Source organism: Melozone crissalis, unplaced genomic scaffold, assembly GCF_028551555.1.
Source record: "Melozone crissalis strain CALT ecotype California unplaced genomic scaffold, PUWL_Pcris_2 ptg000045l_1, whole genome shotgun sequence".
Classification (NCBI taxonomy): domain Eukaryota; kingdom Metazoa; phylum Chordata; class Aves; order Passeriformes; family Passerellidae; genus Melozone; species Melozone crissalis.
Genome location: NW_026535823.1, coordinates 29,870,526 through 29,884,127, shown reverse-complemented (window position 1 = coordinate 29,884,127; position 13,602 = coordinate 29,870,526). Strand labels below are relative to the sequence as shown.

Genomic DNA, 13,602 nt, shown 5'->3' with positions numbered 1-13,602 from the left:
TGAAATCTACAGGAAAAGGAATTCTGCCCTAAACCAGCACTTCACCAAGTGCCAAAGGACACAAACTTTGCTGCCAGTTAGGCACTTTCCTTCTCTATCAGATTAGAAATGGTCACTCGAGAAAACAGAATTATTTAAACTTTAAAGCCAAAAGGATCATACTATTTTCTTTTAATTTCCTACTCTAATCTACCTGTACAGGATTTAACAGAGGAGTGATGACTAAATGTCAGACCTACACAATATGTAGCATGAGAAGCAAAAGTGATAACATCACAGCAATTTCTGCAACTCACTGAACTGCCCAAAAAACCCCAAGTTTTGGTGCTCACAGATTGTGCCCATCAGATAGACCAAATGCTACATTTAAATTGTCCAGAAAATCCTCGTGTAATTCAATCCTCTCCACTTCCAGTAAAAGAAGGGTAAGAAAGAGCCCAGGAATAGGACTGGGAGGGTTGCACAGGCCTGGCCTTCAGCAGCAGTGGTCAGAGCTTGTCTGAGCCTCTCACACCCTCCCAAGCCACCACAAACCTCTGCAGTGGTGCTAAAACAGCTGGAAATCTGCTCTGGTGGGGCAAAGGAGAGTTTGCACAGGGAAACTCCCCAGATCAGCTGCTCAGCAGGGACCTGCCATTCCAAACCTGCCTCTCAGCAGCCTCAGGAGAAAGGGAGGACAGGTTTGGGGAGGCAGAAGGAGGTGAGAACAACCAAGAGGCATGGATTTGTGACCTCTGATTTTTTTTCTTTAATGATCCAGACATGCATGTGCTTAACTCTTCATTGCACCCAGCATGGGAAGGAAAGGCAACATGGAATTGCACACCAAAGTATGGAATCCTCATTTAGTTTCCCCTCCATGGCTATCTGCAATGGCTGAACTGATTCAAATTCCTACAGCCACACAGAGAATATCCTTAAACATAATAAACCAAATTCTCTGATCTGTTCTGCTGAGAATTCCAGCGAAATAATTTATCATCACCAATAATCCTCCAAAACAAGGTACCATGCTTGAAGGGAGCCTACAAGAAAGATGAAGAGAGACAATCACAAGGGCCAGGAGTGACAGGACACAGGGAATGGTTTCACAGTGCCAGAGGGCAGGGATGGATGGGATATTGGGAAGGAATTGTTCCCTGGGAGGGTGGGCAGGCCCTGGCACAGGTGCCCAGAGCAGCTGTGGCTGCCCCATCCCTGGAAGTGTCCAAGGCCAGGCTGGACAGGCCTGGAGCAGCCTGGGACAGTGGGAGATGTCCCTGCCATGGCAGGGGTGGGACTGGGTGGGCTCTAAGGTCCCTCCCAACTCACACCCTTCTGTGATTCTGGGATTATTTTTATTCTGTGTATATGATTTAATGTAGGTAAACACATAATCCAGAGTTTTGGCCAACAGCAGCTGCTACTTGTATCCAGGATAAGGCTGAAGTTTGGGGAATCATGGAAAAATAGAAAGGAAAAAAAAAGGAAAAAAACAAGTTCAAATTTCAAAGTTCCTGATTTTTGTTCATTCAAATGAAATTCTTTAAATTTAATAAATATTTGAGAAGGACAGGGAGACAGAAGATGAGAGAATTAATATGAGACTTGTTTAGTAAATTTATAGCAATACCAATGTTTCATTAGGAGAGTGATACCTGGAAAGCATTAGAAAAATATCACTGAGCAAATTCACTTAGTAAAATATTATCACTCTTTTAATAAAATATCACAACTCTTACTATCAGTGCAATTCTCCACCATGTTACTAACTGCAGGAGACTCAAATCCAAAGTTATGACACCAGACCCTTGGATAATATAGAGTTCTACTGCCAATGTTCTGTGTTTAGTGTCCTGTTCACATCACAATCTCAATTTCTGCACTGTGGCATTGTTTGTGGTCAGTCAGTTCAGTATCAGACCCAGCAGACACAAGTAGGATACTCCATAGGCATTTTTCCAGCACAAAAAAAATGGTTTATCCTGGCATTACAGACTAAACTGTTTGTCTTATGCTCATGCTTCAAATGGGGGCACTGGAAAAATGGCCTGGAAGCTAGAATTTTGAAAAAGACCCAGTTCAATCTTTATTCCAAACATACACAGATGCATTTATTTCCCGATTTCCTTTTCCAAAGAACAACAAAGAGAATTCTAGGAAGCATGAATCTGTTTCATATTGAATGAAGTCCAATGTATTTCTGGGAATCCTGGTCTAGTTCTTAACAAACAAGTAAGGCAGTGGGCCCTGCAAGGCAAGGAAGGGTCATCCAGAGAAACCAGGTAGAGCTTTATCTCCCCAGGGAGGACTGAAAATATCTCTGTATCAGCACGTGCTTAATCCATCCATCAGGACTGGCCCTGCCTCAAAGACCAGAGGGAGAAACTGAAGGGAAAATGCCAAGTTTGCTGGGTTTTTTCTTTAATCTAAGGAGGAAAAAGACATTTGAGAGAATCACATTTTCATCCAACATGCCCAACTGTTCAGCTAAGACCTCTCTGGGAGTGATGTGAACCATCTCAGAATGAATCCAAGCCAAAAAAGCTTGAGGAAGTCCAGGCCTGACAGAAGTGTCTGAACTGTCTTCATCTACTTCTAAAGCAGAACAAGCTCAAATTCCACATCACACACAGCCTCTTGTTCAAGGAATCCTGGAGCTACCTCCAAGTCACCCCTCCATTTAAAGCTTTGTCTGAAAATTCATCCTGTGTTTCTCTGTTCTATTTGTGGGGCAAGCTGGAGTTTCTCATACAGTGGCTACATCTTCCTTTAGATGACTGTTTCAAAAATACTGAATAATATATTCCTAATTAAGCTACATCCCATCCTTGGAGCTTAATTATTTCACCTACAAATTAAGACATATTGCTAGCCCAAGGCATGGAGGTCTGCTGAACAGGGCTGGTGCTATAGAATCAAGAAATACCTTGGACTGGATAGAAAAGCAAAAAGTTAACAAGATTACTTAGATATGCCAAAGGTATCTGAGGGGAGTTTAAACCTTACATTTATGAGCAATCACCAGGAAAGTCTTTGTAAATAGTTCCAGCCTGCTATCAGACTGTTAATTCCCCTGAGTGAGAGTGAGGACACTGCTGGGAATACAGTGTGCATCAGGCTGTGAGGCAGGTATGTGATAAAGGAATAAAACAGTGACCTGGCTTCAGCCTTGGCCTCCAATTCTGGGAAGGCGACGTGGCCTCGCACCACATGATCAATCTGAAAAAGAGAAAAGCAACATTTTGAGGATGATTACATCTTGAAAATTCAATCCTGGAAAAGGGAAGCTCTAAAAAAGACAAGAGAGCTTCTAAACTTCTCATGAAGTGTTAAATCCTAATCCTAGAAAAGCCAATGGCAAAACTCCCGCTGAAATTCAGGATTTGGCATTTAAACAGTAAGAAAAACAACCAACCTTGCACCAAACCCAGGCCAAATGCTAAGAAAGCAGCTCCTCAGTCAGGAGATTAAGGTGAAAGAATGACTCTTTTCCTGTCCAACACTCCCTGCATGTCCTCTAGTCTGTCCCATTCTGCATGGATATCCTCATTGGAATTCTACCAGAAGCATCTTCTTGGCCCAAATCCCTGCATCATCTTTCTCTATCACACTGTTATGATAAAACACAAGGTGTGTTGTCATCCTGATAGATGCCTCATGCATTCATTGCAGGAAACAAAATGTATACCCTGAGAAGCAATTATTGCTATAAAAGAAGATCAATATAAGCTCTGTCTTATGCTGAATTTATAAATCAGCTTGTCCTTTCCCTCCAGAGTGGTTACCATTACTCACAAAACAAAGTATCAGGTAGAATAATATGGGCTTTTAAGGCAATAATTCAGCAGGTTTTGTGGCCTCTTGGTAATATCCCATCAGAGGTGACAGTAAAAGCTAAGGAGGCAAAACTACAGCTACTCAAGAGCACTGAGTATATTTGGCAGTACTTATTGACAGCAAATCACATTAGTATTTAATCTTAACAGCATGAGTCTAGTCCTGAACCACATAATGAAGCATACACATGTGAACACAGCAAAGAAAATAATGCATGTCTGTTCTCCCTGAGATCAGCATCAAAGACAGAGGCCAAACGTGTGCATGCACCAGAAACACAGCTCAGGCCTGAATTCTGCAATCCTGCAGAACACAGGGGCAGCTCAGAAATTCAGAAATAAAACTATAAATAAACATCATATATAGGTGTCTGCTCTGAAAACACTGTTACACAGAACTGCTACAGGAGTTCCAAAGTTTGCCCTTAATTCAAGCCATGGCCACATGAGGGATGCATCTAGAAACCCTTTTCTGTTATTTTTATTTCACATTTTGCAATGATGTCATGGCATCCTTTGTTTTGCAATATATTTCTTCTTATAAATTTTGAAAATGTAGTGTAAAACCCCATTGAATATACAAATAAACAAGAATTTGCAGAATAAGGGACTTGTTAATTCTTCATTTGGACTCTATCTAAAAGAGTTTTCAAAATCCAACTGATTTCTTTTGCAGCTGTATCCCCCAAAATTAGAGCTTTTTTAAAGGGATCAACTTTACTTTTAAGAAGTTTGATCAGACTGTTCAAATTTTATGGAAATAATTCACCTTGGGGTGTTGATCAAGCAATGGAAAGAATCCCTAAACATGTTCCTTTTTTTGGGTTGTTTTCAGAAAACTTTAGGTGTGAGAAAGCAGGAGCTTTGAAATGACAGAGATAATAAATGCAGTGTACTCTGCACAGTGCTGTGTCTCCTCCCATGGCTCCCTGTGTGTCTTCTGTTCACACCACCTCAAGGAAACCACAGGGGATATTCCACGAGTGTTTTAATGAGACATTTTCCTTAATATTCCTAACAGTACTTCAAGCTGATTTTTGCTGTGGGTCCTAACAAGACTGTTCATTTTTCCCAGTAATTCTTTAATGATTCAGGAACACCTTGTTCTCTGGTAAAAGAAAGGAAAGGATTTTAAAAATCATCTTTTTCAAATGCCTTAACTCTCATTGTACATTTAAATTGTGGAACCACTGTGAGCCAGCCAAGAACAACTACTGGCTGCCTGTATCCTGTCTGGAACTTAGATAAGTGTATTTACCTGTTCAGAATTAAGCACACAGAAACTTCCTTCTCAAAAGTGTTCTTGCAGAGCAGCACACAAGATTTGCTATTTTCCTTGAAAAATGGTAGTGTTATGAGCATTCATTTATTATTTTATATAGACATTATTTAATTTTATGTCTGGTTGTAGCAGTTATTTGTAAAATGGGACACTTTTTGGTCCTAGCCCAATCTTTACCTGAAAAATTTAAAGCATACATATCCCACTTGCTGCAAAAGCAATTATTAAAAATTATTATTAATTTTAGCCACAAGGCAAAGGATGGGCTGGAGGTGGGGTAGGAAGCCAGGCTGCAGGAGGAGGAATGACTGTGCCACTGCAGTTGTGACACAGAGGAACGTCAGGAGAGAGCACAGGAGGGATCCCAGTGACAGCTCAGCCTGGGGTGTGTCTGGGCTTCCTGATCCAGGAGGATTTCTGCTCCTCATTCAGTGACTGTTCCATATGGAATGTTTAAACGCAGCAATGCCCCAGTGCATTTCCTGGCCATGTACTCCCCTCTCCAGGCTTGTAAAGAGATGGGTGGTGCTGAGTCAGGAGTGATCACAGCTGCAGTTTGTGACAGAACAAACCCACCTGCACTTGGGGCTTTGCAGGGACACCCACAGGCCTGGGGCTCTCTCCTGCAGCCTCTCCAGAGGCCCCTGCAGCTCAGCCCTGAGGGCAGCCAGGGTGTCCACAGGTTGGGCAAGGTGACACTGATGCCTCAGGTTTTGGCTTTTATATTTTTCACATTCTGTGCTGCTTTAGTGTGTAACTCTAGACTTCATATTAGGGAATGGTAAGCTCTCTTCACAGAATAGAGACAAAACAATTCCTGCTCTAGCTGGGGACCAAGGACAAATGATCCAAATCTCAGGCCCAAGAGCATAAACGCCGTGGACTGAAGACAGAAAAAATAAGAAGGATGGAACTTCATAGGCTAAAACTGTAATTGGACAATTAACTCCAATATGCAAATGAAGCAGAACTTATAAAAATGTACCCCATGACTGGCCATCCATTTTGTGACCATTTTGGTTCATCTTGGGTGTAGCCCTGGCTGGGCTCTTGTGCTGCCCAAGGTGGATCCATGGAGGCCTTTTAATAAATCCCTGCTTTAGTCTTTAATTCTGTCTAGTCTCTGTTCTAGGGCAGCCTTCACAAGGCATCAGCACAAGGAGATTCAGAAACCCCAGGGTTAAGCAGTCACCAAGGACTTGCTGACACTTTTGGACTCAAGCCTAAATACTGATGTGTACATGCAGCCTTTCTTTAAATTTGATATGTTTTACTTCTGACTGCCTTCCTGTAAATACAAAGATTCATTTTTTAGTGAACCCTGCTTAGCTTTAATTTTTATTGGTAAATTAAATTAACCTAGTGCTTTCAGATTCTCTGTATTCAGGGAAACAACTGAGGTTATGGAATAATATGTTACCATGTTACTGTTCTGCCCCTATATTTTTCATTTATGTTCATCAATGAACACAACTGATCTATATAATACAATATGTATAATTTTCTTCCCCTCAAAGCCTCCTGCTAAAGCAAAGAATGAAGCCAATTTGCCTGTAAGATAGTTACAATAATCATTACCACCACCATAAAAGGAAGACATGCCCTGTACATAATCCCCTATCTCTATGCAAATTAGAATTACATAACAGACACAACACTCATCTAATTGTTAATTGCTTTCAGCAGCCTGGTACATCCCATGATCTTATGGAGGTGTTTCAGGTCTGAATTACCAGTCTCCAAACACTCACCAGTTTTCCTGTAGCACTCTGGCCTCCCTCATTCAACCACAGTCCAGGTACCATGGCAGAGAAATATGGTCCCCAAACACCAGGCACAAAAATGGGGGTTTCACTCACCTGGAAAAACAATAGAAAGCTCTAGTGAATCCAAGTGCTTGTCAAAGTAGGAACTTCACAATTAAAGCTTGGCAGCCATCAGAGTCCAATACTGAGACAATTCCTTCCTCCTTGCTTCTCCACTGGAATTACCAACAGAAGTGGAGATATACAGGTAAATTTACTCCAAAAAAAGCTTGGAAAAATGTTTTCCCCTGTCATCTAATCATTTTTAGATGACAAGACACAGCCCACAACCCACACATCCCCACTGACAGGACAGCTGGGCCTAGCCAAACAGAAAGTAAGAAATTTCAGGAATAGGAGATGCATTTTACAGAGAGAGGGAAACTGCCTCATTTCTCCAGAAAAAAGGCCTTACTTAGAGTGACTAGTGGGACAGAATACTCTGCTTGATTGGCATGAGCAAACACAGGCACTGTAATCAGCCACAGGAGTTTCCAGAGCACCCATCCTGTACATTTGGAGAGCCCAAAATGAGGAGGGAATCCTGCTGGCAGAGGACAGTGGTGTCCCTTGAGAGCTGCCATCAGCTCCATGCTGGCAGTGGAAGCCCAAGCTCCAGTGCCCTCACAATAGTGCCAGGAGAGCTGGGTGCCTCAGGTGCAGGCTGCACACCTGGGCTGGGATCTGCTTGGCTTCAGCAGCAAACATGCCTGGCTAAACACCAGATTCTGCCCCTCACTTATGCTTAGCTTTACACAAACCACTCCTAGCTGTGAGGGCAGATCAGGCAGGTATCAGAGCAGTGCTCCTCCACCCACACACCAATATCCCCAGCGCAGTGACAGCCTGGCCCCTGCACTCCCTGCTTTTGTGGTTAGACCACTCAGGATGTGGGAGACACTGGTTCATTTCCTTTCTCTCCTTCAGAAGATGCAAATTACCAGTTTATAAGGGTGGAGGGCATTTTCTTCCTCTTGCAAAGTGGTTTCACTTTCAATAGACTAGACAGACTTTCTAGACTTCCCACCTGGTTCAGCAGATCACTGTGCAGTCTAGCAAGCAAGGCCAGCACACACCAGGAATGGGATGGTGGGACTTGGGTCCCAGGACTTGCTCCGAAGACTAATTGTGAATTCCCCACTGGTTGAACATGGAATTCTTGCAGCAGGAGCTGGAGGACACAGGCCATCCATTACCTGCCAGGCTTCTCTTGGAAGCAGGGTCCATGTTTTCTCTTCCACACTCAAGTGAGACACAGCTGTGAGTTCACTGGGAAAAGAGAACAGCAGTGCAGTCCTACACCATCCCATGATTTATGCTGCACTTCCCACTGATGATGGCTAAATCTGCAACTGTTGTTTTCTAGAAGGTGGGAACTACTAGCAGAGAAGGATACAAGAGAATGAGTTCCCTAACGAAATCAGTCTGTGTGTTTCCAATGCTGAAGAGCAAAAAGAGAGGTCTTAGTCAATAGGACAATGGGGTGTTTTGCATTTAGACTTTCCTCTTCAATAGCAAAATTCTAGACCCATTGAAGGATGCTCAAGGTTTGCTGTTGAATTCAATAAAGCCTGGACTCCACATCAAAACAGTTTTGAGAATAATTAAAAATTCAGGCCTGTTCCTGTCAAACTATGCACATTCTCTCTATATTTAAACAGGCTGAACTTTAAAGGCAGTTTTTACTAGTCAGTAGGGAATATGCTCCAAGATGCAGTTTACTGGCATTTGTGCATCACACATGTTTAGTAAATACAGCAGCAGGGAGGTTTCTGCACAAACAATAGTCTGCTCAAGCCATAAACTTACAGTACAGCTGATTCTTGTCAGGAAGTTAAGTATAAAAACAAAACAACAAAAATTTGTTTTTCAAAATACATCACCACTGTGTCAAGAAATGCTGATTTCTCTCAGGAAGGCATCTAACAAATCTGGGAATCCTTCTTGGTTCTCCCTTATCAGCTCTGATGCCCTGACTTACTTTCCCTGCAGATGTGTGTGTACACATGTGTCTGTGTGTCTGTGCAAGATTTTGGCTGACTAAACACATTAAAGAACAAGAATAGCTGCACTGAATTTACAAAGGCATTTATGACTCCAAGTGGACGAAGCTACGTCAAAAACATTGCAAAGACATTTGGTTTTGTTTTGTTTTCTCTTAAAACTACAAATTAATACAGCTTTGAGTTTTCAGCACCTCGATGGGGCAAGCCTTCTTTTATGATTTCAATAACAAAACGAAGCACAACAAAAAGCAAATCCTAAAACAAGCTGATTTTTAGACCAATTCCACTTCACTGACCTTACTGAGAACACAGAATGTGGTCAAAGTTCCCAGTCAGTATCTGCTCTGAGCTGGTGATGGAAGCATGGGGAGAATCCAAACATCCCAACTCATTCCCCCCCTACAGCCATGGACACAGCACAGTGTCCCAGGAGGTCACAAGGTACATTTAGGGCAGAAGGGGCCTGGGGTTTTGAAGGCTTATCTCAAAATATTTGTGATACAGAGAACTTTGCAGGGTTCTGCAGTCTCCTGAAGGAAAAATCTGGTTATGGCAAAGGGATCAAGCTTAAGATCCAACTGCTGTGTCACCTGAAAAAAACAAGTAGCACATTAAAGGCATCAAGATGCTTTATGAAATCAGGGGAAAGTCTCAACATCCAGAAGGACAATAGAGTTTATAAAATAAAATACAAACCCCACACCTTTTTCCTGTCATTAGTCTACCATTTACCGAATTCTCCTGTGAAAATGTTTAGATTCATTAAAAGACCAAATTCTCCCTGCAGCCAGTACTTCTGGCTTTGTGTTTTGGACACTCACAGGAATTTAGGACAGGATATTTCCATGCTGGCTCTTCTCACATTACACTAAGACCTTCCTATCCTCTTACCACCAAAGTACCATTTGTACACATTCCAGCAAACTTTCAACACATGAACAGAGCAAACGAGGGCGTTGGGAATTGCCACACTGATGAACAAAGCCAGCAGGGCACTTGGTTATCAGTTTTGTTGTTGTGGGAACTTTTAACTGGAATAAAGAACACTGGCTTGTCATGCTGGGTTTTACTGATGATAGGGCATAATCAGATTTCCCATTTCCCCCTTTCACTTTAGGACTTCAATTCACATTTGCAGACTCTAGGCTTTGATGCACACAAAAACCAAGAAAATTGGGAAAAACAAATTCCCCAAAACAGACACACAATCTTTGAGAAGCAACAGGGTGAGCATCCTCCTGTAGCTATATCCATCAGAAACAGCAAATGGTTTCCATTTCCCCTCCTTGAAATATTTGGACGGTGATTAAATCTTTCAAGCCACGCAGCAGCTGGCATTTGTATTTTCATAATAAAAGGTCCTAATTCTGTTTGAGTATACATCCCACTCAATCCCACTAAAACACATGACTAGACAGAGGCATAAGGTTGGAGAAACAGTGCAAAGTTTGCTGCAGAACCCAGAAGAAAAGAAAAGCACAATTTTCCAGATTCAGGGCTATGTTGCTTACAATAACACCATGTCTCTTTTACAGCTCTCAATTGCCTTCAGACATTCTTATGGTGATATAGGAGGATCAATGTCATTATTTTTTTTTCCTTTAATGAGCTTAAGAAAATCCTTAATCTTTTTAGTAGAAAAACAACATGTGTTTCAGATTTATGGGCAATAGATTTTTATTTTTAAAGCAAATAAGAGATGTCATCCTTCTCTGGAAGTTAAAATACAAATTCAAAGGGAGCCTAAGATTTTCTGCCTTCCATTGAACTGAAATTCCTCCTGTGACACACTCCCACTGTGAGACATAGTAACACTTATTATCTTTTATATGGAGTGAAACTGAAACACAGGATATCCTCTGCTAGAGGTGAGAGTGATCTCTGCACAATTAATGCAGCAGGAATTTGAAGACAGAAGACGAGAGGAATCTGAACCTGTTCAGACTTTGAGTCATAAGCTGCATCTATAAATATTTCAGCTGAACGTGTTCACACAGGGACTGTTGCCCTCATGGGTGATGATGCCAGCTCAGACACGGATTACACCCAGACAGGCAATTTCACCTCACACTTACTCTGTCTGGGGATGGGGACAATCCTTCTGTGCAAGGAAATGTCACCTTTCTCTGCCTCCCCACCACACACATTCCTGCTTGCTCAGCCCCATCGTTTTGGATGAAACGAGCACTAAGCAGTTCCAAGATTCCTGCTCATTTGACAGAAAAAAAAAAAAAAAAGAAAAAAAAGAGTTCCACACCTTCTGAAAGGGAGAAGAAGGGAAATAAAAGTTCTCTCTGGGCAGGTTTAACCTCAGCGTGTGCTTTATAAAAGATCATACTAATATGTAAGATATGTAAACATTATAAAGCAATCAGAAACAAATGAAAGGATGAATTCAGTTTAACAATATTCAGCTGTGGTGCAACTGCCAGAAGGCACTTTTTGTTATGAATAGATCATTTGGATGAGTTACAGGCCAGACTTGAACCCTGGCGTGCGCTGGGAAAATCAGTGTCAAACTACCTAAGATCAGAAGGTATCAGCAGCACATCTGGCAGCCCACAGAAATGAAAAATGTTTTTAAAATATAAAAGGCTATATAGAACTAAGGTAAATTAAGAAAGGACCTGCTTAAATGGCATTATTATGAGATCTGTAATGTATTTAATTTAGATTAGTCCTTCCCACTTGCCTCTCCCTTTAAAACAAAGGCAGGCAAAAAAAATCCATTTCTGTTATAAAAGTCTACCTGGAAAAAAAAGCAGGAGAGGCTAATTCACAGCTCATGTGAGTGAATCAGAGGAACCTTTAACCCAAGTTCAGCTCTCAGAACTGTCCCTGCCTTCAAGGACAGGACAGAACAGAGACCTTCACAGCCAAGCCTCACCTGGGCACCCAGCCATGCCATCAAAGGAACAAGTGGCACTGTGAGATTTGTTTCACTTAGCTCTGTTTTCCTGGACCAGCCATGATGATCAGGCACATGCTTGTGCTTCCTCCTCAGCTTTATGTAAATGTTAGGGCAATCAGAGACAAGATAAAATAAAACACACCACGCCGGAGAGAGCAGTTTTGTGAAGTATGAATTTCAGCAATTTTCTCCTCTAGTTGACACCATCTGTTGGTGTAGGCTTACACAAACTCCTTCAATAAAACTGACAGAGAATTTGACTATTACCTGAAAAGCAAATCTTTATATTAACAAGGTATATTGCTATATCCGTCTTCTGCCATTTTAATTTCTGCTTTTTAATATTGAGCTTCTGATATGTGGCAGCATTCTGCTATCACTTTCAGCATCTCTATTTACCTCCAATATGCCATAGAGAGAGGAAATTGTTTCTGTGGAACTATTCTTGACTTACGCTCACTTTCATGAAAGCAAGTTTAATCCTTTATTCTACTTTCAGTGTACAGTCACATTAGAGTCAAAACTTTTTAAGGTAATTATTTGCTAAGGAGTAGCTAGGTCAGAAAATTTGTTTGAAAATCACCTCACTTATCAGGTTCTATAGCCAGAAATTCAGAATAACAGCTGCTTTTGTTAGGCTAAGACAGGTATGAAGAAAAGATCTAAGATATTAATGGAGAGAGCAGAGAAAGAAAAAGGAAAAGCACCATATCAGTCACCAACTAATAAATGCTCTTTACAGTTCTGGACTTTGATCACTGACAAGTCAAATACTTTCATTAACTTTTTTGCTGACTTTTAACTTCCAAAGTTTCTGACTGGCTGTGGATTGAGAATACTGACAGCCATTCAATTCAGAGGCTTTCCATGGATGCATAAAATCCTGCATTAAGAAAACTGTATCATTTTGCTTCTGCTGACAGATGGGTCTTATAAAGCTACTCGACCCCAACTCTCTGACAAAGAATGAAAGAGATTCATAAAAAAAAAGGAAAGAACTCAAAGGGAAACCTAAGAATGTTTCATTTCTAGGTTTCTGGTTCAAACTTAGGTCACAGTAATAGCTACTGAATGTGTGATTTAGTAACAGCACTTGCTGGTGGCATATAAATATATATACACATATATAAACTGGGCAGAGCTGGGGCATGAAATTGTGTTTCAGTGAACTGATCCTACTCTAAAATTGCCATCCTGGCATTATTTCTCAAGCTTTAAATGGGTTTAAAATGAAACTTTCCTATAGCTCTGGAGGCTATTTTCTAAGTTAAATCTATGGTGCACCAAGTCAACTTCTTAAAATATGTCTATTAGTAGTAGTAATTACATACTAAACACAATACAGTATTCTAGCTTCAGCCTGATGCAAGATATACTTAAGAAAATAAGGTTTTTTGGGACACAAGAAATGTACTTCAAATGTACTTCAGCACACAAAGGAAATTAAAATTTATTAATATTCCGATTCCTACAGATCATACACTGCCAGCAATTTATTTGCTTATATTTTAAGCTCAGGTCCCCTGGCCATCATGGGTTTGCTATGCAGCTGCATAGCTCGTGGTGGGCAAGTCACCAGCTCTGCCCCACTGACAGGCTGGCATCCCCTGAGCCATCCTCAGTGACAGATTTACTCTGCCATGATATTAAGACCAGACCACAGAAATTCTTGCACAGAGCTCACTTTATCCCACTGGAAGGATGGAAGTCACACAAGTGACAACAACAACAGATAGAGGACGAGGACTTTGGGGCTCTGCCTGAGCTCACCCACCCACGG

At 41.4% G+C, this 13,602-nt stretch overlaps 1 protein-coding gene across 14 annotated transcripts in view; it reads right to left on the bottom strand.

The window, feature by feature from the left end:
* Positions 1-13,602, bottom strand: part of FGGY (FGGY carbohydrate kinase domain containing) — a 282,290-nt gene that overhangs the window by 35,589 nt on the left and 233,099 nt on the right. For all 14 annotated transcript variants that reach the window (XM_054286331.1, XM_054286332.1, XM_054286335.1 and 11 more), the window contains 2 exons: positions 6,852-6,959; positions 3,140-3,201 (listed from right to left, as the gene is read on the bottom strand). In XM_054286331.1, coding sequence (XP_054142306.1) covers positions 3,140-3,201; positions 6,852-6,959 — 170 coding nt within the window. The remainder of the gene's footprint in view (positions 1-3,139; positions 3,202-6,851; positions 6,960-13,602) is intronic.